Source organism: Rhinatrema bivittatum, chromosome 12, assembly GCF_901001135.1.
Source record: "Rhinatrema bivittatum chromosome 12, aRhiBiv1.1, whole genome shotgun sequence".
NCBI lineage: Eukaryota > Metazoa > Chordata > Amphibia > Gymnophiona > Rhinatrematidae > Rhinatrema > Rhinatrema bivittatum.
In genome coordinates, this window is record NC_042626.1 from 4,735,061 (window position 1) to 4,760,510 (window position 25,450).

Consider the following 25,450-nt stretch of genomic DNA (forward strand, 5'->3'; position numbering starts at 1 on the left):
CAAAAAACTGTACTCCCAGGGATAGAACCCCTGCAACCCGAGGGGCGGATTTTAAACCCCCTGCTCGCGTAAATCCGGCTGGATTTACGCGAGCAGGGCCCTCCCGTGCCGGCGCGCCTATTTTGCATAGGCTGCCGGCGCGCACAGAGCCCCGGGACTCGCATAAGTCCCGGGGTTTTTGAAAAGGGGCGTGTTGAGGGCGTGTCGGGGGCGGGGCCTAATGACGTGCTGTTTCGGGGGCGGGATGCGGCATTTCAGGGGCGGGGCCAGGGGCGTGATGCAGGCCCGGGGGCGTGGTCGAGGCCTCCGGACCAGCCCCCAGGTCGGATGATGGCGCGCCAGCAGTCCGCTGGCGCGCGTTGATTTACGTCTGCTTTGGGCAGGCGTAAATCACGAAATAAAGGTAAGGGGGGGTTTAGATAGGGCCGGGAGTGGGGGGGGGGGGGCGGCAGGGGAAGGGAGGGGAAGGGGAGGGCAGGCGAAAAGAAAGTTCCCTCCGAGGCCGCTCCGATTTTGGAGCGGCCTCGGAGGGAACGGAGGTAGGTTGTGCAGCTCGGCGCGCGCAGGCTGCCCAAAATCGGCAGCCTTGCGCACGCCGATCCCGGATTTTATAGGATACGCGCGGCTACACGCGTATCTTATAAAATCCAGCGTTTTTTTGTTTGCGCCTGGTGCGCCAACAAAAGTACGCGATCGCGTATTGTTTAAAGATCTACCTCCAAGTGAGAGACCTAGGGGTCCAAATCGATGAAAGTTTAACAATGAAAGCCCACATAAGCAAACTGATGAGATCCGGTTTCACAAGCTGCGGAGTTTGAGACGATTAAAACCTGTGCTAAGCACAACAGATTTCAGAACATTTTCTCAAACCTTCATTACTGTAATTCCTTACTTCTAGGTCTTCCTGCATGTCACGTCTGCAAAATGTCGCAGCTAGACTATTGTCTGGACCAAATCACCCCAATACTGATGGCTCTGCATTGGCTTCCTATACAGTCAAGAATTCATTATAAAAGTTCTAACATTAATGTGCAACAACATTAACCGAACAACAGTGATCTGCTGGGAATAACATTTAAACCTCACAACCCACTGCGAACCCTCAGATCACAGAATAAAGGCCTCCTCCAAATCCCACACTTAAGAGACTCTCATCTAATGCTAACTATAGAATGATTGCAATTGCTGCCCTAAACTTTGGAATTCCCTGCCAGAAGATCTTCAAAACTGTCTTAAAAACCTGGCACTTGATAGAAACGCCCACTTCCCCATGAATCAGATATCCATATATTTATTGTACAATAACCCCTATGATCCAGCCTCGTCTTCTACCATTGTATTTCCTCTGTCTCTTTGAATGTTTATCCACCTTGTTATACACATTATATTTTATATGTTTTAATGATCTAGTGATTCTGACATGGAATGATGGTATATAAAACATTTACATAAATAAAAAGTGAGCTGGTACCAACAGCCTTATGGTGGCCACACCCTGTCTGTATTACCATGCTATGCTGTTAATGTACATTGTGTGAATGCTTTCTCTAACCTGCAGACAAAACAGATCTGGAATATCTGATTCTGAGATACTGAAGGCTACTTGGAGCTTCAACCATTTAATTATGGAAATGCTTCATGTAATCTGCCGGTCATCTAATTGCTAACTGCACTGTATCCAATGCTACGTTGATGATCTCTCTTATAAACTTTATTCTTTTATCAATAAAAATTATTTTGTTAAAAATACAACATTGGCTTTGACCCTGGCAATGGCGTTCACCCTCACGGAAGTCTCAGGTGAACACAGAGGAAAGTAAGAAATCACTGTCTAAGATGTTTAGGGAGGTCCTTCTGTGACTCGATTTTACTGAGACTGTGGAATATAAGTCTGTGAAATAAATAAATCAGTGCATGGTGGGGTTAGCAGCTGGTTTTGTCCTCTTGCTTTCTGGACCCTGTTCCGATCTCCCATGGGAAGGCCGGCCTGCGACGCTCATCCTGCAGACCTTTGCTGAGAACGGGCCCCGATTCCTGGCTGAAACGCTGCAAGCGTCCATGGTCACCCACGCCACGGTGGAGTCAGGAAAACGCGCCCATTTGTCACCATCCCCTGAGCTGCTCCTGCTTTCAGGCTGGAAGACGCAACGAGGAAGGAAACATCTTTACCTCAACTATCCCAGCCCTAATTAAAGCAGGGCAGGCGGAGGGTGGCAGTGCAGGAGGCGTAGATGGCAGAGTAATATCCTGCCTGGCTGCGCCGTGTGCTTCGTGCATGAATCTCTTTCCTTACAAAATGTTCTCGCAGCATTTCTCATCGGGTGAGACACAGGCCTGAAATTCCCATCTCCTGGACATGACTTCTGCTTCTTGGCAGTCGAGAGAAAGATTCTCTGGAGACCCTTGACCTCTTCACTTTCTTTAAACCTTGGCCCTGAATAAGTGGAAGGCTTTAAAGGACCGAGATGAGGACTTTGGGAGGTTTTGTGTCTGCATTGTTGTTAACCCCTGAGAACTTGTGATCCAGTGGGAGAGGAGCCTCTTAATTAATTCAATAAAATGAGCTTTCATTCAGTAAGGGCAGGGCAAAGATGGCCGGAAGCGTTCGGTCAGTAGAAGGCTGGCCACTCCCAGATGTGCGCATTAATTAGGGGATGTGCAAACTCGTCAGGCTTGTGTGCACTGAGCCAAGGCGGAGCACGCACATCTCGGATGTTCTCCAACAGGGGCGTCCTGGGCGGGCCAAGAGATGACTGCGTATGTGTTCACACGCCTGCCTGGGTGCAAGCCCAGGTGCAGCCCCTCGTAGCTTTACTTCTGCTAGGACCAGGTATAAGTTCAAAAAAATAAAAAAATGGCAAGATCTGAGGTCTGGCCCAAGTGGGGAGTGTGCAGGGGGTTGGAAGGACCTAGCTGGTTAACTGGGCAAACTGGTGAATGAACTGGTAAAACTGACCATAGCCTGGGCGCACGCTCCCTTTAAAATTCCCCCATTTATGCAGTAGGATCAGGATTTGGGCTCCCATGCCCACACCCACTTAAATTGGGCGCACATGGGCGCGCGGTCAGCCTATTTTATAACACAAATGAACGCGTGTGCGTTTCTTGTAAAATCGCCTGGGTGCACGATGTAAATATGAACGTCAAATCCCAACAAACAAATCAATTTACCCAACAGGTATAAAAACAAAACGAAAAAGGATGGTGACAATGTGGAACCCTGTGGAACAGCAGACTGAATGGAGAACGGCCCTGAAAATTCATCTCTGACGTTCACCCTCAGAAAGAAATGATTTTATCCGCTTCAGTCTAACAGCAGGCAGGGTCCACCAGGTCAGCAAGATCAAAGGAGCTGATTCAGCTTGATCCCTGGTCCATTGCAACAAGTCACTTACAGGTACTGCTACTGTCTCCGGACCATAACCGACCCCCACACCGCTTATAGAAAAGATGTCAATTGTTTGCACACTGTCTTCTCCACAGCTTTAGCCAGAAAAGGGCTATTAGCCACTGGCCTCTGACTAGTCCGCTTCTCATGATCTAGAAAGGGTTTCTTCAGGAGAGGAGAAATAAGCACTGGTACACAGCCCCACAACAAAGATGATTCAACAATTTGCAGAACCCCCCTTTGTAGAATGAAGGGCAGGGATCAAACCTACAGCGGTTCCATTACATGAAGACAACGTCTCTTGTAATTCTGACAAACCCAGAGAATGAAATCTTCCAAAGCGAGATTATCCAGACCTCCCACATCAACTACTGAATGTTCTGCCACCTCCGGGGACCCTACAGATAGAGAACGAGCAGCGGCTACTTCCTTCTTATAGCCCTCAGTCTTATGGTGCCAGAAATGGACAAATCCTTCGCCATTCGTGGAGCAAGATTTCTCCACCATCACCTACAAAATCCAAAAGATTTCTCGAGGCTTATTATCTGCTCGCTCAATGGAACTTTCCCCGAAACCTTTTTCACACTGACGAATCTTGCCATAACTGGCACTCACCACCTTCTACCAGTTCAATGAATCCACTTTCTTTCTAACCTCCTCACCTCTACCCGAATCTTCTCCAAATCACTAGGACACGCTCTCTTCCTGCTCCTTCTCATTTAAAAAACACCCTAACTGCTGATTCCAGTTATGTACCAAACGTTCCCTGTATCCAAACTTCTCCATTCATTGTAAAAGTTTTCCAAATTGATCCTGCCGCTCCTCCCAACCTCCTTTCCCAGAAAAATCCCAAAGGAAATGACTTTATGATCTGAGCAGATAACCAAGCCTCCGCCCTTTACTAATTTAGGAGACCCCACAAGCTCCTGCCTCTTTTGTGCACTTAGTGGGTGTCTGGCGCTCCCTGCATCGTGAGACACCTGACAGCACCCTGGACTCCTTGTACTGATTCCATTGTGGCTCTCACACTCTCGAGGGGCATAAACTGGGGTGGGAAGGCACCAGATGCAGCTTTGTAACTAATAAACTGAGCACAGAGCTGAGATACCCAGGCAGTGCAAAGCGAATGCTTAGTCCTCTCTCTTCTTTCCATCCACGTGATCACTAACTAAACTAATATTTCCGTTGTAAACTGTCCGAGTTCCACATACACCCCCAGCACAATCCGTGCTGGCCCATGGAAGAAAGGTGTCTAATGGAGGTCTTCCCAAACCTGGCGCAGGCATCCAAAAGCCAGACAGGTTTCCAGGATATCAACAATGCATGTGCATGAGATAGCTGCACATTTCTTCTTGACCAATGCCTCTGACTGTATGTGCATGAGATAGTTGCACATTTCTTCTTGATCAATGCCTCTGACTGTATGAGCATGAGATAGCTGCATGTTTCTTCTTGATCAATACCTCTGACTGTATGAGCATGAGATAGTTGCATGTTTCTTCTTGATCAATGCCTCTGACTGTATGAGCATGAGATAGCTGCACATTTCTTCTTGATCAATACCTCTGACTGTATGAGCATGAGATAGCTGCACATTTCTTCTTGATCAATACCTCTGACTGTATGAGCATGAGATAGCTGCACATTTCTTCTTGATCAATGCCTCTGACTGTATGAGCATGAGATAGTTGCACATTTCTTCTTGATCATTGCCTCTGACTGTATGAGCATGAGATAGTTGCACATTTCTTCTTGATCAATGCCTCTGACTGTATGAACATGAGATAGTTGCACATTTCTTCTTGATCAATGCCTCTGACTGTATGAGCATGAGATAGCTGCACATTTCTTCTTGATCAATGCCTCTGACAGTATGAGCATGAGATAGCTGCATGTTTCTTCTTGATCAATGCCTCTGACTGTATGAGCATGAGATAGTTGCACGTTTCTTCTTGATCAATGCCTCTGACTGTATGAGCATGAGATAGTTGCATGTTTCTTCTTGATCAATGCCTCTGACTGTATGAGCATGAGATAGTTGCACGTTTCTTCTTGATCAATGCCTCTGACTGTATGAGCATGAGATAGTTGCACATTTCTTCTTGATCAATACCTCTGACTGTATGAGCATGAGATAGCTGCACATTTCTTCTTGATCAATGCCTCTGACTGTATGAGCATGAGATAGCTGCACATTTCTTCTTGATCAATGCCTCTGACTGTATGAGCATGAGATAGCTGCACATTTCTTCTTGATCAATACCTCTGACTGTATGAGCATGAGATAGCTGCACATTTCTTCTTGATCAATGCCTCTGACTGTATGAGCATGAGATAGTTGCACATTTCTTCTTGATCAATGCCTCTGACTGTATGAACATGAGATAGTTGTACATTTCTTCTTGATCAATGCCTCTGACTGTATGAACATGAGATAGTTGCACGTTTCTTCTTGATCAATGCCTCTGACTGTATGAGCATGAGATAGTTGCACGTTTCTTCTTGATCAATGCCTCTGACTGTATGAGCATGAGATAGTTGCACGTTTCTTCTTGATCAATGCCTCTGACTGTATGAGCATGAGATAGTTGCACGTTTCTTCTTGATCAATGCCTCTGACTGTATGAACATGAGATAGTTGCACGTTTCTTCTTGCTCAATGCCTCTGACTGTATGAGCATGAGATAGTTGCACGTTTCTTCTTGATCAATACCTCTGACTGTATGAGCATGAGATAGCTGCACGTTTCTTCTTGATCAATGCCTCTGACTGTATGAACATGAGATAGCTGCACATTTCTTCTTGATCAATGCCTCTGACTGTATGAACATGAGATAGTTGCACATTTCTTCTTGATCAATGCCTCTGACTGTATGAACATGAGATAGTTGCACATTTCTTCTTGATCAATGCCTCTGACTGTATGAACATGAGATAGTTGCACATTTCTTCTTGCTCAATGCCTCTGACTGTATGAGCATGAGATAGTTGCACATTTCTTCTTGCTCAATGCCTCTGACTGTATGAGCATGAGATAGTTGCACATTTCTTCTTGATCAATACCTCTGACTGTATGAGCATGAGATAGTTGCACGTTTCTTCTTGATCAATGCCTCTGACTGTAGTATGTGTTTCTAACAGCAGGTGGCGCTGACGCTACATGTTGAGCAGGCAGCCAGAAGCCCAGGTGCCAGGCCCGCCGGCTGACCCACTGAGCACTGCTAAGCTAAGCCATAGCCACTGGGCTGATAGTTGCCTTTGCAATGACTGCAATAAATACTTGCACATGCGCTGGGCACAAGGTAACAGAGAGGTTGGCAGGAGTCGGAAACCTGTAAGAAGGAGTGGCTGTGATCTCAGAGCTGTGGTTTATGGGGCAGGGGCATCTTTCAAATCCTGTTTTGGGGAGCATTTTGGAATGTGTGGTGGGAAGGAAAGGGCGGGCGCTAAACCTCACTGAAATGGATTTTGATTTGCATGAATTTTGCTGGGCAGACAAAGTCTAAGGTTCTTCTCTCTAACTCTATTTATTTCAGCTTAGTTTGTGTCTGCAAAATTAGTCGCATTAATAATGATTTAAAGTTCATTGCATTGCTGTGCCCCTTACTCTGTATCAAGCAGCTACTAATTCCCCATTAGTTCTACCCTGCCTTGCGTGGTTAAATAAATGCAAATAATAACTAACTCAAGACGCTGCAGAAAATCTCCCTCCTAACTCCAGGAACCTCGCTCCGGCTTTTTCCTAAGTTTATTTTTGTATGTTAAACACTAATGGATGGTCCATGGTCTGTACAGCCTGTTTTTCCATCAATCCTGTTATCTGTAATTAATTCTAATTAATACTTATTAATAATGTCAATTGTAAAGCCTGTTGCTAAGTTATTGTTAAATGTAAACCACGGTGATGTATATCCTTACGTACTGCGGTATATAAAAATCTCTAAATAAATCTCTAAATAAATAAATAAATGCTCAGCATCGAGAGATTCATGGAAGCTGGCAACATCTGCCTGCCCAGACTGCCCTCTCTCCTGGTTTCTACCTCCTCCCAGTTACTCCAGGGCATTCTCCTAGCCCCTTGGCTACCAGCCAAAACTCACAAAGGCAAACTTCTCCAGCACTGCTCCTAGCAGGCACTACGGTGGCAGGACTGGGGGCAAGGCCCAGCGGGATCAGGGGCTGAACTGTGAAATATTTGGAAGAAGGGGTGCCCATGGGTGGGCTGCAGGAGGCTGCTCCACAGCTCATGTAATCAAACCGTCCCACTGTGGACAGGGTGGACGAGCCCTCGCCTTCTAGCACAATTTGACTTGGAACAAGAGATGCTTCTCCTTGCTGAATATTTCAATCCAGAACCAAGCGGAGGCAATGAATGTTGGATCCTGGACAAGGCTGTGCAAGTTCAGATCAGTCCTTCTCCTGTCTGGGAAACTGCTCTAGATCAGGCACCCCAGAGATGCATTCGGGTACCTTCTCTCTGGAAAGCCGCTTGGCGTTAGGCGAGTGCAGGTGGGCATTGCTGCTTTCTCTGGGAGGGGACTTAGCTGTGGAGATCCAGTCTCTCCCCAGGTCAACGAAGGGGCGTCTGCAGCCTGTGTGTACTTTGCGGTACATTTAGGTGTTACAGATAAAACCTGATTTCTTTACTTAGAGATAAAGCAGAAGAGTTGCCTCCTTTCTTCCCTCTTTCCTTGCTCAGTTAATACGTGGGTGGGGGACAGACCTGTGTCTGACTGGTACAGACATCAGACACTGCCCTGGCTGGGAATGGACTGCTGTAGCTGCCAGCTCTGCCTTAACTTCATCCATGTGAAGGGTCCGGCACTGGTCCGAAAAGCTGCCAGTGAAATGGCGCTTAATGAGAGGCTGCCAAGGCCTAAGCCATCACTCATTCAGCTGCTGAAGGCAGGACCCGTCCTGGCACTGAGAGATCCTCCCTATACATTCAGCACAGGCAGAGCAGGCAGTGGTTACAGTGCCAAATTCTGAAGGCACCCAAAACAGCTGGGATTGCTCTGCTGCAGAAACCCCTACTCCCAGGCCCTCTGCCTGTCCCTGAGCTCTGATACAAGGCAGGCCCTTGCCAGAGATGGACATGGTCCAGGGGTTTCCCAGGCTGCACCAGTAGCAGTGAACAGAGGGGCAGGTTACAGCTGCAGCTCCCTCTCTGGCCTCAGAGCAGGGATATAAAACCAGAGCTGCTGCTGCTCTGCCCTATCTCATCCTGTGGTGCTGGCAGAAACACCAAATAGTTTTTTTATTGCTATTAATACAGACTGCTGCGGTTTCTCTCTATCTGGATTTCTCTCACGTTATTGACTGCCATTAAGCATGCAAATCAATTTTTTGGATTACTGATGTCACCATAGAGAGGCAGAAAACTGCAGACTAACATTTTCTGTGTTTCTATAAATAGATTGGTTGTGCCTCTGCACCCCTTTATCCTCCCCTCCCTAAATTCTTGATCATAACCAAAAGGAAGAACATTTGTAGCAGTGTGCATGGAGGTCTCAGTCCTGGAATAGCAGGAGTACGGCAGGACAGAGCTGTGCGCCATGTGTGGGGGGAGGGGGATCCTCGTTGCTGGACCAGCAGGGCCACTGCACGGCGGGTGAGAGGTGCATTAGCAGGGCCACTGCACGGCAGGTGAGAGGTGCATTAGCAGGGCCACTGCACGGCAGGTGAGAGGTGCATTAGCAGGGCCAGTGCACGGCAGGTGAGAGGTGCATTAGCAGGGCCAGTGCACGGCGGGTGAGAGGTGCATTAGCAGGGCCAGTGCACGGCGGGTGAGAGGTGCATTAGCAGGGCCAGTGCACGGCGGGTGAGAGGTGCATTAGCAGGGCCAGTGCACGGCGGGTGAGAGGTGCATTAGCAGGGCCAGTACACGGCAGGTGAGAGGTGCATTAGCAGGGCCAGTGCACGGCAGGTGAGAGGTGCATTAGCAGGGTCAGTGCACGGCAGGTGAGAGGTGCATTAGCAGGGCCACTGCACGGCAGGTGAGAGGTGCATTAGCAGGGCCAGTGCACGGCAGGTGAGAGGTGCATTAGCAGGGCCAGTGCACGGCAGGTGAGAGGTGCATTAGCAGGGCCAGTGCACGGCAGGTGAGAGGTGCATTAGCAGGGCCAGTGCACGGCAGGTGAGAGGTGCATTAGCAGGGCCAGTGCACGGCAGGTGAGAGGTGCATTAGCAGGGCTGTGTGTGTGCATGGGGAGTGGGGGCAGGTCTCAGTACTGGCAGAGGAACGGGGGGACATGGGGAGTGGAAGAGTAGGTTGCACATTTGCCAGATCTGTGTAATGAAATGCAGTACAAGCCCAAGGCAGAATGCAGCTGTGGTCCAGTGGTTAGAGCAGCAGGCTGAGAACCAGGGAAGCTAAGGATGGAAATTCTGCTTCTCCCAATGATATTTTTTTGTGATCTTGGGCAAGTCACTTCACCAAAAACTCTCTGGATACAAGGAAATACTACAGTATCTGAATAAAACTTGCATTATGCTACTTATGAAAAGCTGTGAGCTAAATAAAAGGTTTATAGCCTTTGCCAGTGCTGTTTGATGTTCACAGCAAGCGTACAAATGACACATTATTTTTTTTAACTCTGAAGTGAAAAAACAAAACCCCAGAAACCATGAAACCTTGGAGGTGAAATCAGCCAGGCAGACAGTTTTCCTCCATTTAAGTACAGCTCATGAGAAAGATCAGAAGGGAGAGCCGAATGCCTGGAGAGGGACATGCATTACCTCATAGCAATGGGAAATACATTAACATTACAGCAACCCAAAAGATTGTAAAAGCCATCACTGCCAGACAAAGTGTATTAGGAAGCCCCATAAATCTTGGAAGCAGTGGGATCATCCCCTCCCTCTGACTGAACATGCGGAAAGCAAAGGCAGAACCACCTCCAGCAAAGTCCAGAACTCTTCTAACCGGTACCTTTCCCAAGCAGAACTCCAGACCCGGGACTGATACACAAAGTCCAGAGCTCTTCTAACCGGTACCTTTCCCAAGCAGAACTCCAGACCCGGGACTGATACACAAAGTCCAGAGCTCTTCTAACAGGTACCTTTCCCAAGCAGAACTCCGGACCCGGGACTGATACACAAAGTCCAGAACTCTTCTAACCGGTTCCTTTCCCAAGCAGAACTCCGGACCCGGGACTGATACACAAAGTCCAGAACTCTTCTAACCGGTACCTTTCCCAAGCAGAACTCCGGGCCCAGGATTAGTATGCAAATGACCTGCCGGCGCAGAAGTGACTTTTCCCGTGGTCTCCATGATTGCAGCAGTAAATTGCTTCCTGATCTCTTCCTTTCCACCTTGCTTTTGGTGCTAAAGTCAGAAATGTGTAGGCAGAGCATCAATTCCAAAGTTTGAAGGCACCAAATACCAACTGTGCCAAGGAGGAGCCTGCTCCAGCGGCCACTTCAAAGGGGCACTGCTGTTGCTCGCTGGGATTTTGGGAGGGGGTGATCCCTAGCTATGGATGCCAAACTTCCACATACTAAGAGTCTGCACACAGGCCCTCTCAGGAGCCCATTAAGAGGCTTCCTTCTGCCTGTAATCAGACAGGATCCCGGCCTCAACGATTACCTTTAGCATTAACCTGTACAGGATGTCTCCTCAGACTGACTGGCAGAATGAGGATTAGGGAACTGGTTTTGTCCTCTCGCACCGAGTTTCACGGTCTGGGCAATGCTGTAAAACAATACTTTAGCTCAGCGTTCTTCAAACCTCTAGTGCATTAGATGAGATTGGCTGCCGACTAACCCCGCTTCTTAGGATGCTCTCTGCAAGGTCTCTGGGTAACATCACGGAGAGGAGAGGACATGTTCTTGGCCTCATGGTGCTGAGATGGGGTCCAGCCACTGACAGGGGTAAACAGCTCCTTCTAGGACCTGTAGTCCGTGCAAGTCTCAGGCAAGATGCAGTGGGCGCTGCTTTGGGAAGGAAGCTCCTGCAGGTGCTGCCCTCCTCTGTATGACCTGTAAGTAAAAAACCCAAAAAGTCCTCACTGCCAGTGACTGCTCACGCACACCAATTCACAGAGGAGAAAGGTTCATTACAAAACAACTGCACCGGGCAGTGGAAGCGCCTGATTTGGATATCTGGGGGAGATGGGTAAAGGAACGGAAGCAGAGGAATTGGATCAGATAACTGAGGGTATATGAACAAGCTCTCGCTCAGTAGATATAATAGAACAGCAGTACAGAGGGCTAATGAGGGCTTATTTGACTCCAGTTTAGAAACCGTATCGGAAGGTTGCTGGAGATTGTGGGGAAAATGGGAGCCTCATCTCATATTCTTGCAATGTGCCCGTTATTCAGGGTTTGTGGACCAGTGTCAAAGAATATATCAAAGGTATGGTGAGGATTACGATGGGCCCAGGACGCTGGAGGTGTCCTGCTAGACAGGAGGCAATTCTTCATGGCATTGGAAACATTAATAGCAAAATGTAGGGGAAATATAAAAAAAGATGAAGGAGTGGAAGGAAATTATTCAGGTTTTGGAGGAACCATAAGAGAAAGGGCTGAGAAGGCTATGGGGCAAAATATAATCGGGGGATGGGGAAATCATGTGACAAAGGGGAGGCGAGGGTGAAGAGACAGGATGGGACATTCAGGGGCAGAGAGAACATTGTATGTCCTTAAATCTCTGCCTACTGGGTGATATGCAAAAACCAGCAGTGTTCCAGGTGTTTTGTGCAATGAACTTCAGTGAAATGTCTGCGGGGAAATCCGTTTGCAGCTCAGGAGATGTTCTGGATTCAGAGGGCCACTGCAGGAGGTCCTCAAACTGGGGGTTTTATCCTGATGATGAACATTTAACTGGACTGAAACAGTGGGGAACCTCTTCTATTGCTACATTACAAGTGAGGGATGACGCTAATAAGGGAGATTTTGTGACACAACGAGAGGCTTGAGAAGAGAAGCTACTGAGGTCTATTCGGACAAAAAACTGAGGGCAAGGAGGCTGAGTGAGCAATTAGGGAAACTGGAAGGTGCGAGAGGATAAAGGGTCTTTGACTTCTTTTGCTGGTGGCTTGGAGTCAGCTCACCTCTCCTGGTTGGACCCTCACCCCTGTGCTGAGCAGAGATCGCCCTTCTGCACAGGCATGGCAGGCAGTGATGCCTCTAGCTGCCGGTGGTACCTGCAGGGCCCACTCCCATCCTGTGCACAGAAGGAAGAGGGCTGAGGGCTGGCACCAAGCTGAAGGCAGCTTCCTGTGCACTCTTGGCCCGGGGGTTCTTGCTACAGATTCTCTGCATAGATTAATCATTACTGTCCTACTAACTCAGCCAGCTGGCAAATAGCTGCTGTGTGAAGTGCACGTCCTCTGCCAACAGTGCCTCTGGCATATAAAACAGTGCTAACATTTCTTATTTAAAAAGAAGAAATATTTAGAGGAGCCTGTCTAGTGCAGAATCTATGCACTAAAACACCTCTTTATTAGCAGGACCCAGAGCTGCTGCTTTAATGTAACACGTTGCCGGGGAGGTGTGGCAGAGCGCTCAGATTTGCTGTGCAGAAGTGCCCGATATACTTATAGTGCTGTCAGGCACTTTTCATTTTGCTCCTCTGTATACGGCACTGATCAGGCCTGATTGCACTGATTCATAAATGGGGGTTGATTAGAGCGCCTTTTGGCTACAGCTAAATATTAAACTGAGTTTTGTTTAACTATACAAATTAAGCATTAAGTATCCTAACTGTGCTACATTTAGGGATTGGCACTAATAGCCTAGAGATCGGAGCACAAAGCAGTGAAAGTGATCACGCTGGGTGACCATGAATAAGACACTTAACCCTGACCATCCATCATTAGAACAGGATTTTGGCTCTGCCCTTCATTGCTAAACTTGCTGTTTCACGTAGAATGGAGCTACAGCAGCTGAGGGCGAGGTGTGGAGGCTGACGGCAATGCCAAGACACTGAATCTGTGAGCCAGGCAGGGCTGTGCAAGATGCTGCACAATAACAGGGCTTTCTCCCCTTCTGCAATGAGAGAGAAAGCAGACAGGGACTCAGCCCACCTCCTCGCGCAGAGACAAATGACAGCTGCAGTTTGCTTCCAGCCCCCCGGAAGAGTTTAGTTATTTATTTGGTGTTGGAAGCCGAGCCATACAGATGAGCGATCATAGCACTAGGGAGAGATTGGGATAGCACTGAATTACTCCTGTTTCCAACCCCGAGCTCGAGGTGGGCTACAAGCTAATGGCCTGGTTTAATAAACATTTTCCCCACAGATCCAGACTGGGAGAAAAGCCCTAGTAAGTCAGGCCTTAAGTTTGTAACCGAGGGAATGGAAGGTGCAGTGACTTCCCAAGCTCACACGCAGCATCGGGGGGAGAAGCAGGATCTGAGCTTCCTGCTCCCTAATTCTCCAGCTGCCCCTCCTGACCTGACATCCAGAGCTGTTGCACCTTCCATGTGGAAACCTGGACAGGGTCAGAGGGCCTGAGAGCTGCAATCGGTCACTCATTTCCTTTACAGTAACTGCAACAGAGGTAGCAGGGGGAACCATAGGCCCTGTCCATTCTCCCTTACCTGCTCAACAGCTGTTGGTTTCACCTTGCTAAAACTGTGCAATTGATTGGGGCTTCATCATTCATATCCATTATGTATTTTATTACATTTTTACTGCATGCTACTTGGTTTAGCTACGGTGCATTTATTTTGAATTTATCTTTTCTGGTAACTTCTTGAAACGCTGGAGCTTGGCTTGGGTGTTTGAGTGATAAGGCAAGTAAAAAGTACCCAAACAGAATAAAGCCAAGGCAGATAGCCAGCGCCCCCTCTGCTGCCCTCCTCGTGCCTCGGCTCCCTGGCTGCACTGCTTTATTTTGGATGCCGAGATGCACCCTCACCCTGCACACAAGCCCTCACTGGAGCCTGTATTACCGCACAAGCAGCTTTCCACCCAGCGCTGAAAAGGTGCCCCACTTCAGTTTCTTCCTCAAGCCTCCACTTGCCTTGCCAGAATGAATCAGGGCCAAAATAAAAGGAAGCCCGGGCAGGCAAAGGTGGTTTAAAACCCTCTGAAGCAACGCCCGCAAAGCATTCAGAGAATTACTGCACTCAGGATCCTGGAGTTCAAAGGACTCGGGTTGCTTTGCCTGCATTTGTAAGCACGGTGCATGCACGGCTCCTGTGCAGAGCAATTAACACCCAAATGGATGAGGCTCCTCCCCCTTACACATCCGAGTTTGCCCGGGTAATTTAAAGACAGGCCCCAATAAGGAACCATTTTCTTATGTCAGACAAGATGAGAGAATGATGTAACACTGGAAAACAACTAGAAAATTGTAATTTCCATCCTGGGTGTAGCTCAAGAAGATCCTGATGGCATGGCTCCACCATTTACTAGCAGCACGACACAGCACCTCACAGTCAGGCCAATGCCATACAGACGCACTAAACCGTGCATCCAGACTGGGCACAGCTTTCCTAAGCACGCTCACCCACCTGCCCTAGACACAGCACCTCACAGTCAGGCCAATGCCATACAGACGCAGTAAACCGTGCATCCAGACTGGGCACAGCTTTCCTAAGCACGCTCACCCACCTGCCCTGGACATAGCACCTCACAGTCAGGCCAATGCCATACAGACGCACTAAACCATGCATCCAGACCGGGCACAGCTTTCCTAAGCACGCTCACCCACCTGCCCTAGACACAGCACCTCACAGTCAGGCCAATGCCATACAGACGCACTAAACCATGCATCCAGACTGGGCACAGCTTTCCTAAGCACGCTCACCCACCTGCCCTGGACATAGCACCTCACAGTCAGGCCAATGCCATACAGACGCACTAAACCATGCATCCAGACCGGGCACAGCTTTCCTAAGCACGCTCACCCACCTGCCCTGGACATAGCACCTCACAGTCAGGCCAATGCCATACAGACGCACTAAACCGTGCATCCAGACTGGGCACAGCTTTCCTAACGTGCGCTCACCCACCTGCCCTGGACATAGCACCGCACAGTCAGGCCAATGCCATACAGACGCACTAAACCATGCATCCAGACCGGGCACAGCTTTCCTAAGCACGCTCACCCACCTGCCCTGGACATAGCACCTCACAGTCAGGCCAATGCCATACAGACGCACTAAACCGTGCATCCAGACTGGGCATAGCTTTCCTAACGTGCACTCACCCACCTGTCCTGGACATAGCACCTCACAGTCAGGCCGATGCCATACAGACGCACTAAACCGTGCATCCAGACTGGGCACAGCTTTCCTAACGTGCGCTCACCCACCTGCCCTGGACATAGCACCGCACAGTCAGGCCGATGCCATACAGACGCACTAAACCGTGCATCCAGACTGGGCACAGCTTTCCTAAGCACGCTCACCCACCTGTCCTGGACATAGCACCTCACAGTCAGGCCAATGCCATACAGACGCACTAAACCGTGCATCCAGACTGGGCACAGCTTTCCTAACGTGCGCTCACCCACCTGTCCTGGACACAGCACCTCACAGTCAGGCCAATGCCATACAGACGCACTAAACCGTGCATCCAGACTGGGCACAGCTTTCCTAACGTGCGCTCACCCACCTGTCCTGGACACAGCACCTCACAGTCAGGCCAATGCCATACAGACGCACTAAACCGTGCATCCAGACTGGGCACAGCTTTCCTAACGTGCGCTCACCCACCTGCCCTGGACACAGCACCTCACAGTCAGGCCAATGCCATACAGACGCACTAAACCGTGCATCCAGACTGGGCACAGCTTTCCTAACGTGCGCTCACCCACCTGCCCTGGACACAGCACCTCACAGTCAGGCCAATGCCATACAGACGCACTAAACCGTGCATCCAGACTGGGCACAGCTTTCCTAACGTGCACTCACCCACCTGTCCTGGGCACGCAATGCAGTAGGCAAATGAGCTGCTGCATGAAAGAGAAAAGTGGTATTAAACAAGCAGCAGGCCTACAGCAGGACCAGCCTGCTCTGTGCTCTGGCGACCCCTGCACCGCTAGTGGGTTTTTTTTAATTTTAATCCAAACCAGTTTAGGTTACATGCATGTTTATACCAAGAAAGAACTTGTTTTGTTAACTGTTATATTTGTGCTTTTGAGAATTTACATTGCAATATTTCAAAAGGCAGAAGTAAAATTCTAGATAAAAAAAAAATCTAAAGAATTGTTAAATAAAAAAAAAAAAAAATTAGACCGAGATTTTTTCAGCCGCCCCCCCCCCCCCCCTTCAATCGCGCCAGAATGCGGAAGCTTTGTGAATGAGAGGGTCGGCCCCAGCCCGGCTCGCTTTCTACTCTGCTCCCAGCGAGCCCGTGGCATGCAGGATGGGGCACAGAGGGAGGGAAGGCTACTTAGTCCCAACACGGGTCTGCATTTTGCTGGCCGGGTTTTTAAGAAGCCCTGTTCAGTGAAGAGGACGCTCCCGTGCCACTGCTTTTAGTGCAAGGCTACAACAGCAGCTTTGGGACTTAACCAGCAATCAATCCAATTACTTCATTTTAAAATAGCATCGATTGAAGCAAATGACTGGGAGATTTAATAAAAGCATTTTCCCTGCCCCTGTGGATACTGCACACTCAGCATAAGCAGCATCCAAGTTGCCTCCTGTAGTGGAGGTAGAAGAGGGCAAGACTTCCTTGAGAAGAGAGAGATGCGAGTGCTGAAGGAGAGAAGTTACAGTCCTAAGGAAGGCAGACATAAGTGCTGTTCTCCCACCCGCCAGGAATTAACTATCGGAGAAGAGAAGATCTCTCACATTACTAACCCGTGGTTCACAGCGAGCTGGGGCAGATCCTTCTTAAGTTACATTTCATTTATCATTCTCCACATTTCCACACCTAATTTGGGATTTAAAAACCTAACTTTCCATCCCTCCCTCAAGTCATAATTCAGGGACACAAGGTAAGTCCCTGCTCCAGCACCAGTGGGATTTGAACTCTGGCTGCCCTCGTTCCCATCCCACTGCTCGGCCTCCCCATGACACCTACAGGATAAGTCAGCAGTGTCGTACTCTCTTCCTTAAAAGTCCAGCTCAGCTTAAGACTTGTTAACCCAGATAACGTCTGCAAAGCAAGGAAAAAACCCCCCCTCCTCACTGTGACTGTCTGCAGGGGCTTAGGGGACCCAGCTCCTGAAAGCCCCTCTCATGTCCTCCCTCTCTGCTTTATCCCAGAGAGGCAAGTGAAATGCAATGGAGATTGCGTGCATCACATCTGGGGGGGGTGTCCTGTGCTGCAAGTGTAATTCCACCTTCTCTTTCAAACAGCGATGCATAAATCACACTTTGGGAGGTGTAGCACTGTACAATGCTGTTTATGTGAAAAGCATTACAGCAAACTGCAAGGAATGTAACACAGGCACAATACTGCTAGAATAATGCGAACAAGGACAGCATCCAAAGAGGAGTTTGCTTGTTTTAAGAGATGCATGCAAATGTTTTCAGGACCAGAGATAATGCAGGTGGCAGCACCCTGCCTGCAGCTCAGACGCAATGTAAGACAGGCGGAGGAAGTCCAACCACAGGCGAGCCTTGAGGAGAAGCGGAGTTCAGAAGCCGCGCCGGAAGGCAGAGAAGCTCTGGATTAGGACTGGATACAGTGATCTCTCTGCAGCACTGAGGATCATGAGTTGGCAGTTAGGATCCAGCTTTCTTCTGGTTCCTTTAGCTGCAAGTTTTTTCAGGCTCCAAGCTCAGATGAGCTTTCTACAGAAGTCACTGAATCTGGGCATTTATCTGATACACTCTTCCTCTGCAAAGCTGAATATTTCATCCGATTCCTTTTCCTCTGTGGCCGGCAGGTTTCCCCACAGAAGCAAGTCCACACCTGAAATGGAAGTAGTTTTTATTCCCATACCAGAGAGGCTCGCTCAGTAGACTTAGAAAAGGATGTCTGTCTTTCTCCTGCCATGCTTAACAATTTCTAAACATTTTCAGTGAAATGATCTCTTGCACTGGTCCTCCCCAATCTTACACTTAAAAGGAAGTTAAGAAATCCATTCCTAACCTGACAGGATGCAGGATAAGCATGACCACAAGTTTTATGCATAGCTGGAAACCTGAGACTTGCCAGAGCTATGTTCTAGTACAAGTAGATTAGTGCTTTGAAATCTGCTCTCTGGTTTGGGTTAGTCCCTGCCTCTTACTTTTAATGGAAGGCAAGTCTGCTTGCTACCTGCATGAAATATTACTAAATATTCTTGATCTCACTCATCAGGACCTCGTGGTGCATGTGTGGCTTTAAAAATAAACCCTATTCTTGCTTCCCTGAGCTCAGCAAAGGGTCTCTCCAGCTGCATTTCTCTTTTCAGTTAAGCCCCTAGCTGTGCCATACCACACATCTCGGGCAGGAGCACAGATAGACAGCGACCCAACTGAACAGCACAGATGGCAATGCCTTGGGTACTGACAAATCGGCAACTGAAGATAAGAACTTTTTTTGGACTGAAGCTGCACAGAGCCAAAGGGGGTTCTGAATTAAGCACAGCTATAAGGCCCATTCATACACGGCTGCTCCGGGCTCGTTTTAAGAGTTATTGTAGGGTTTCTTACCAGAGGGATCCAGTCTGTTGACACCGAAAACAGCCTTGCCGTGAAACATCCAGAAATGGCCATTATTACATGAAAGAAGGCAGGATTTGCATGGGGCAATCACGTGATAACCTACAACATTGCCACTAGTACAGCAAAACCAAGCACAAAAAGAGAAGTCAGCAGTGAACACAGCTTGAAAGTCAAGTGTACAGTAAGCTATAAGGTGCCCCTCTAGTCATCCAGGAAGAATCTATTTCAATACGCAAAATAAGCTGGGTTTTCTTTGTTCAGAAAATACAAGTGTGAAAAACCTTACTCGGGGGATTGTGTTTCTGGTGTGTGTATATGGAGCTCACTACAGTACTTCATGAACTGGTGACCCATGGGATACAAATGAGATCCTTTACTTACCATTTCAAACATGCCACATCTTTCAGTTTACATCTGCAAATGTCTGTGAAATAGCAGCTCCCAACAAAGTCCACAGCACTGGAAGCAAAGTGTAATACAAGAGGGTTACAGCTCAGCAGAAGCTGGATTCTGTTGTTCTGTCCAGGAAAAACCCTTCATTTTCAACTAATATATTAACAATTTATCCTCCAAATACTAAGTGGATGGATAGCTAGATACCCTCATCCTACTTAGCTCCTCTCTCTCACTTCACCCCACTGGGTACTCCAACAGCCAGATACAGCCTTCAGACACCTCTTTCTCCTCATGAATGAAAACAAATCCAGGCAAAAAATCTTAAACAAAATTAGTCAACTGCTGCAGATTGAGGTGTCTTATCTTACCACAGGGATGTGAAGCAACAGGACAACTAGTCAAGGGTTATCTTCAAGCATTTTTGCATGAGATGGCTGGGCAGATATTCCCCTGAAATCTCACTAAGGACGGGTAAATGTGATAGTATGACAATATCCACACAATGGGGCTGATGCAGTAAGACACACACTGAAAATGGGCACTAGCAGTGAGCGCCTGTTGTCATAACACACGTGCAGCCACATCTCCTGGGCACCCGATGCAAGCGGTAAAAGGGCACACTAACTGAGAACCGAGCATCCCTAGCCCTCAATAGTTTATTGCATTGAGCACCCAATATCAGTGTTTTCATCCCACTTTATTTTTTGTTATAATTTAGCTCAGCAAAATATTAGGCACCCCTTGCTATGGGCATCTGAATTGTGTGGCCATAAGAAAATTGGGTTTCTTTTAATCAAAGTCAAAATAGCCAATTATTTTTCTCCACCACAAGCAGTACAGTGACACATTTATCACAACACAGAGAACCTATTTTTTCATGAGCGCTTGACTGCAAGCTGACTTTACGCCACCTCTGAGCCTGGAGTTAAATTAGCCGCGTTAAAGAGTAGGCATTGGGTACCTAGCACTTAAATGCATTGGGGGTAATATCTAATGTCCTCATCTACATGCAATTTACATCTGCCGGGCACTATCGGGTACACATTTTGAACTCTCTAATCTTATTTTATCAGGCAGTAGTCTAGCGCATCCAAACCTATGCACCTCGCTGAGTGTACTTCGTTGCATCGGCCACAATATATGAAGATGTGTGCTGCATTTTGTAAACAAGATAAGTATATCATCCACCTTTTGGGATTCGAGAGTAAGAACAGAAATCTGGGAATTAGAAGAGGTATGCAAGTCCTTGGACAGATCCTTCTGAGCCTCTGAATGTCTGGTCACCACTTAACCAAGATTTCCAAAGTGTCAAAGCTCATTTTTAAGACTGCATTTGAACCATTAGAATATTTACCTCCTTACCACTCCCCCCCCCCCCCCCCCACCCAATAAATCTGTTTTTTGGGGAGGGTGAAAAAAAAAACCAGACAACTCCCTCCATCTAACATCTGTCTCCCTAAAGTTCATTTTAAGTTTAAAAGGCCTTCAGAGATCTGAGGACTTACTGCGGAGGCACCCGAGGTGCATGCAGGTGACTTACCTGGATGGGGGAATATCAGTTGAATAGAGCTCTGTCTCACTATCAGCCAGCAGCACAGCTTTCATACCCCTGGAGCTGAGAACATGCTGGCAAAACGTACAGCACAAGACGGAGACGCATCGATTCTTAAAACTACAAGGGCTGCTAGACATGACTCCAAGTCTCTTTCAGCTCAAAAATGCAGTCGGCACTTTATCCTGAAGGTTAGAGGTGGAATTAGAAACCACTATAAATAAGGAACAAGCTCCTTATATTCCACCCTAACTGCTCCAGTACTGACAGTTTAGCACCTCCCAGCAAGAGGCATTGGCGAGGCAGAGTTTGTCATCTCATCTAAAAATCTCTCTGCTCAAAGGAAGCCGGAGTGGAGTTTCTCCAATTGATAGATACATATATAGATGGAGTTTATGTTTGCCTGGTGCAGAAAACAAGGAGCAGGACAGGCCTCAACGCCTGGGAACCTACAATTACTGTAAATCCGTCCAGCTCTGACCCCCAGCCAGCAAAGCCCCCAGACCCATAAACGAGGCAGCAGCAGCTCCCTACCTCTAAATCACTACACGAATGAGAAATGCCCTCACTGACCCCCAGGCCCCCCCTCTCTGCACCTCCCTGCCCCTAAATCATCTCAGCTTGAATGAGAGGCACTGCCCCCAAGTCCCCCCTGCTCCTCTCTGCCCCTAGGACCCCTCAGTCACCACCAGATCCCACTCTCTGCCCCTAGATCCCAGGATGAAAGAGAAGCACTGCCCCGGGTCCTTCTGCCCCTAGATCTCAGGATAAATGAAAGGCACTGCCCCCAGGTCCTTCTGCCCCTAGATCTCAGGATAAATGAAAGGCACTGCCCCCAGGTCCTTCTGCCCCTAGATCTCAGGATAAATGAAAGGCACTGCCCCCAGGTCCTTCTGCCCCTAGATCTCAGGATAAATGAAAGGCACTGCCCCCAGGTCCTTCTGCCCCTAGATCTCAGGATAAATGAAAGGCACTGCCCCGGGTCCTTCTGCCCCTAGATCTCAGGATAAACGAAAGGCACTGCCCCAGGTCCTTCTGCCCCTAGATCTCAGGATAAATGAAAGGCACTGCCCCAGGTCCTTCTGCCCCTAGATCTCAGGATAAATGAAAGGCACTGCCCCAGGTCCTTCTGCCCCTAGATCTCAGGATAAATGAAAGGCACTGCCCCAGCTCCTTCTGCCCCTAGATCTCAGGATAAATGGAAGGCACTGCCCCCAGGTCCTTCTGCCCCTAGATCTCAGGATAAACGAAAGGCACTGCCCCCAGGTCCTTCTGCCCCTAGATCTCAGGATAAACGAAAGGCACTGCCCCCAGGTCCTTCTGCCCCTAGATCTCAGGATAAACGAAAGGCACTGCCCCGGCTCCTTCTGCCCCTAGATCTCAGGATAAATGAAAGGCACTGCCCCAGGTCCTTCTGCCCCTAGATCTCAGGATAAATGAAAGGCACTGCCCCAGGTCCTTCTGCCCCTAGATCTCAGGATAAATGAAAGGCACTGCCCCAGCTCCTTCTGCCCCTAGATCTCAGGATAAATGGAAGGCACTGCCCCCAGGTCCTTCTGCCCCTAGATCTCAGGATAAACGAAAGGCACTGCCCCCAGGTCCTTCTGCCCCTAGATCTCAGGATAAATGAAAGGCACTGCCCCAGGTCCTTCTGCCCCTAGATCTCAGGATAAATGAAAGGCACTGCCCCAGCTCCTTCTGCCCCTAGATCTCAGGATAAACGGAAGGCACTGCCCCCAGGTCCTTCTGCCCCTAGATCTCAGGATAAACGAAAGGCACTGCCCCCAGGTCCTTCTGCCCCTAGATCTCAGGATAAATGAAAGGCACTGCCCCCAGGTCCTTCTGCCCCTAGATCTCAGGATAAATGAAAGGCACTGCCCCCAGGTCCTTCTGCCCCTAGATCTCAGGATAAACGAAAGGCACTGCCCCGGCTCCTTCTGCCCCTAGATCTCAGGATAAATGAAAGGCACTGCCCCCAGGTCCTCCCTGCTCCTAGGACTCCTCAATCTCTGCCCCTAGATCTCAGGGTGAACGAGAGATACTGCCCCCAGGGACCCCCGACCTCTAGACCCTGTGCCACCGTCAGCCTTTGGGAGCCCTCACCAAGCCCTGCTCGCTGCCCCTAAATAACCTCAGCACTAACGAGAGGCACCGCCCCAGGGCATTCTCACTGAGCACCCCCCCCGACCCTCTGTCCCCAGCCTCCCTCTCTATGACCCGCAGACCCCACACCAACTCCTCTCACACCAACCCTAACAACACTGGGGTCCGACTATTTTAAAAAGTCCACGCCCGCGCTCTTATTGGCTGAGCGGAACCCAGCCTCGCTTTCTGGTTGGTTCTTCCTGCGCTGGAACGTGCGCGTCAGAACGGCCAAATAGCTATAATCGCGATTTCCGCCGTCAGGCGGCACCTTCCTTCGTTGGGCTCTGATTGGCCAATTAATCCGGAGGCGTGCCCCGCCGGCCTGTCCCCTTTCCATCTCAAACGTCTGATTGGAGGAGAGGATCATCAGTCAAAGACAGAGTTGTCGTCCTTGAGAAAAACGCCCCTCGGAGCAACACCTATTTCCTATTGGCTCTGAGCGTCGTCGCTCAGCCCCTCCGCTGGCCGCTATTGAAGTAAAGGGCTGGGGGGCGGGATTAGCTGCTCCCTAGGCTTTGGAGTTTTGGGGGAAAGCGAAAAAGTTCTGCCTTTGGCTTTTTGGGGCTGGAAAACGTGGAGGGATGAGGCGCCCTGGCGCGTGAGGGTGCGCGGGGCGAGGTAAAGCGCGGGGCTGGCGCTGCGCTGGAATCTTGCATGCGGTTCCCTGGGGCAGGGGGGAGGTGACGGTCCCCGCGGTCTTCGCTGGCGCGGAGAGGGAAAGGGAGTGGAGCCTGTGGGGCAGGGGCGGGCAGTGAGAGCCGAGTTCCAGTCTCACCCCGCCTGCTCGTGGAAGGGTTCCTTGCCCCTCGCGGAGGAGCGGAGCCGACTCGGGCCCCTGCGGGACAGCGCCGCAGAGGGATGGGGCGCAGTGCGGCTCGTCAGGCTCTGCGGATGCACTGATTTGCAGCCTTGGGTTTTTCCGCCTTTGCAATGTTGGCTTTCCCCGTGTGCCAGGGCACGGCTCGGTCCCCCCGCGGGCGATCGGTGGCGCAGGTCGCTCGGACTCCGCTCCGCCTTCCGTCCTCGCCGTTTTTTTGCGGGATTTAGCAGGCGAGAAGCGGAAGGACTCGTTGGCCGCCTCTGAGGGCTGCAGGGTTTCCCCTCCCCATGGATTGAGCCATCCCTTCCGGGGCCACATTGAAACCAGGAAAGACAAGGGACGGACTGCAGTCTTTTTTTTTTTGTTTTGTTTTCGTTGCTGTAATTGTGATTATTTTTTGTTTGGAGGATCCAATCCAAGCGATCGCTTTTTTTGGGGGAAGGAAAACATGACGTCGCCTGCGAAATTCAAAAAGGAGAAAGAAATCCTGGCTGAATATGACACCCAAGTGAAAGGTAGGCGAGCACGAGCTTTGTGGGGGAGGGAGCCTGCAGGATCTGCAGCCTGTGGAAAGCATTCCCGGTAAGCCCGGAGCCTCCCTGGATGTGTCAGGAAATCGCACAGCATGTCTCCCCCACAATACCGCTTCACTTCGCCATCCAGCGCGAGAGAGCCTGCACGCTGCAGCTCCTCTCCTCCCAGCAAGGTTTAGCAGACCCTTTCCCCGGGGGCTGCTGGGTGGCACTGCCTCCCGAAGGCGGAGGTTAGACGGGGCATGGAGGTGAGTGCATTGGCATCCGATGACCCCCTTCCCCCCAGGAAAGGGAGGAGACCGGATTTATTTAACCATTGATGGCCTGGGGCCGTCGGGTTAAGCCTGCGGACCTTCCCGTCTGAAAGGGTTTTTGAGGGAGTGGGGTGAGGCTGGCTGAATTCACTTTGGTCTTAAATCCCTTTTTCTGAGGGAGAGCCATTGGTAATCCCTGACTTGGGGAGAGGTGGACGAGTATATTTCTGCCTTTAGGCATTCGGGGTGGGGTTTGGGATGGTGGATGGTGAGGATGGGGCATGTAAAGATGACATTCCCCCTCTTTCCCTCAGCAGCCTGTGGATGGTGCGGTGCCCTGGAGCAGGTTTAGCTCGTCTCTTGCATGGGTGGTTTCTTTGCTGGGTGACTGTGATTGTGATGTGTGTGGGGAGATGGGGATCCTGATGAGTTCAAGGCGACCTCAGCTTGTGTTTCTGTCCCGAAATAGGTAGGATAAAGGCAGATTTGAGAAGTAATCTCAAAGATGATAGGCCCATGTATTTTCCATCCCACTTCCAGTCCCTCAGGAGAGCCACAGTATATGAAGAAAGCAATGAATAACTGGTATTCTTGGGGCTTTATTCCAAAAGCTTTTCCCATGCTGTGGCTAAGACCCCCCCCCACCCAGCCACTCTGTAACAGTAACACCACAGAGATGATAAACTGCAGAGCCAGGTTCCAGTCCCACCACCACTTGCTGTGTGACTCTGAGCAAGCCACATAACATCCTGCTACTGAAGCCTTCATGGGGGATTTACCTCCTACATACGAAGTTCAGAGTCCAAC

The 25,450-nt window shown here is 49.4% G+C and overlaps 1 protein-coding gene across 1 annotated transcript; it reads right to left on the minus strand.

The window, feature by feature from the left end:
• Positions 1-16,966: 16,966 nt before the first annotated feature.
• LOC115074497 (protein FAM72A-like) lies at positions 16,967-21,457 on the minus strand. Its single transcript, XM_029573992.1, has 4 exons — positions 20,880-21,457; positions 19,325-19,402; positions 18,932-19,056; positions 16,967-18,206 (listed from the first exon to the last, which is right to left on the minus strand). Exons 1-4 carry the CDS (start codon positions 21,029-21,031, stop codon positions 18,112-18,114), a joined length of 450 nt encoding a protein of 149 aa, XP_029429852.1. The 5' UTR covers positions 21,032-21,457; the 3' UTR covers positions 16,967-18,111.
• Between the last annotated feature and the right edge of the window lie 3,993 nt (positions 21,458-25,450).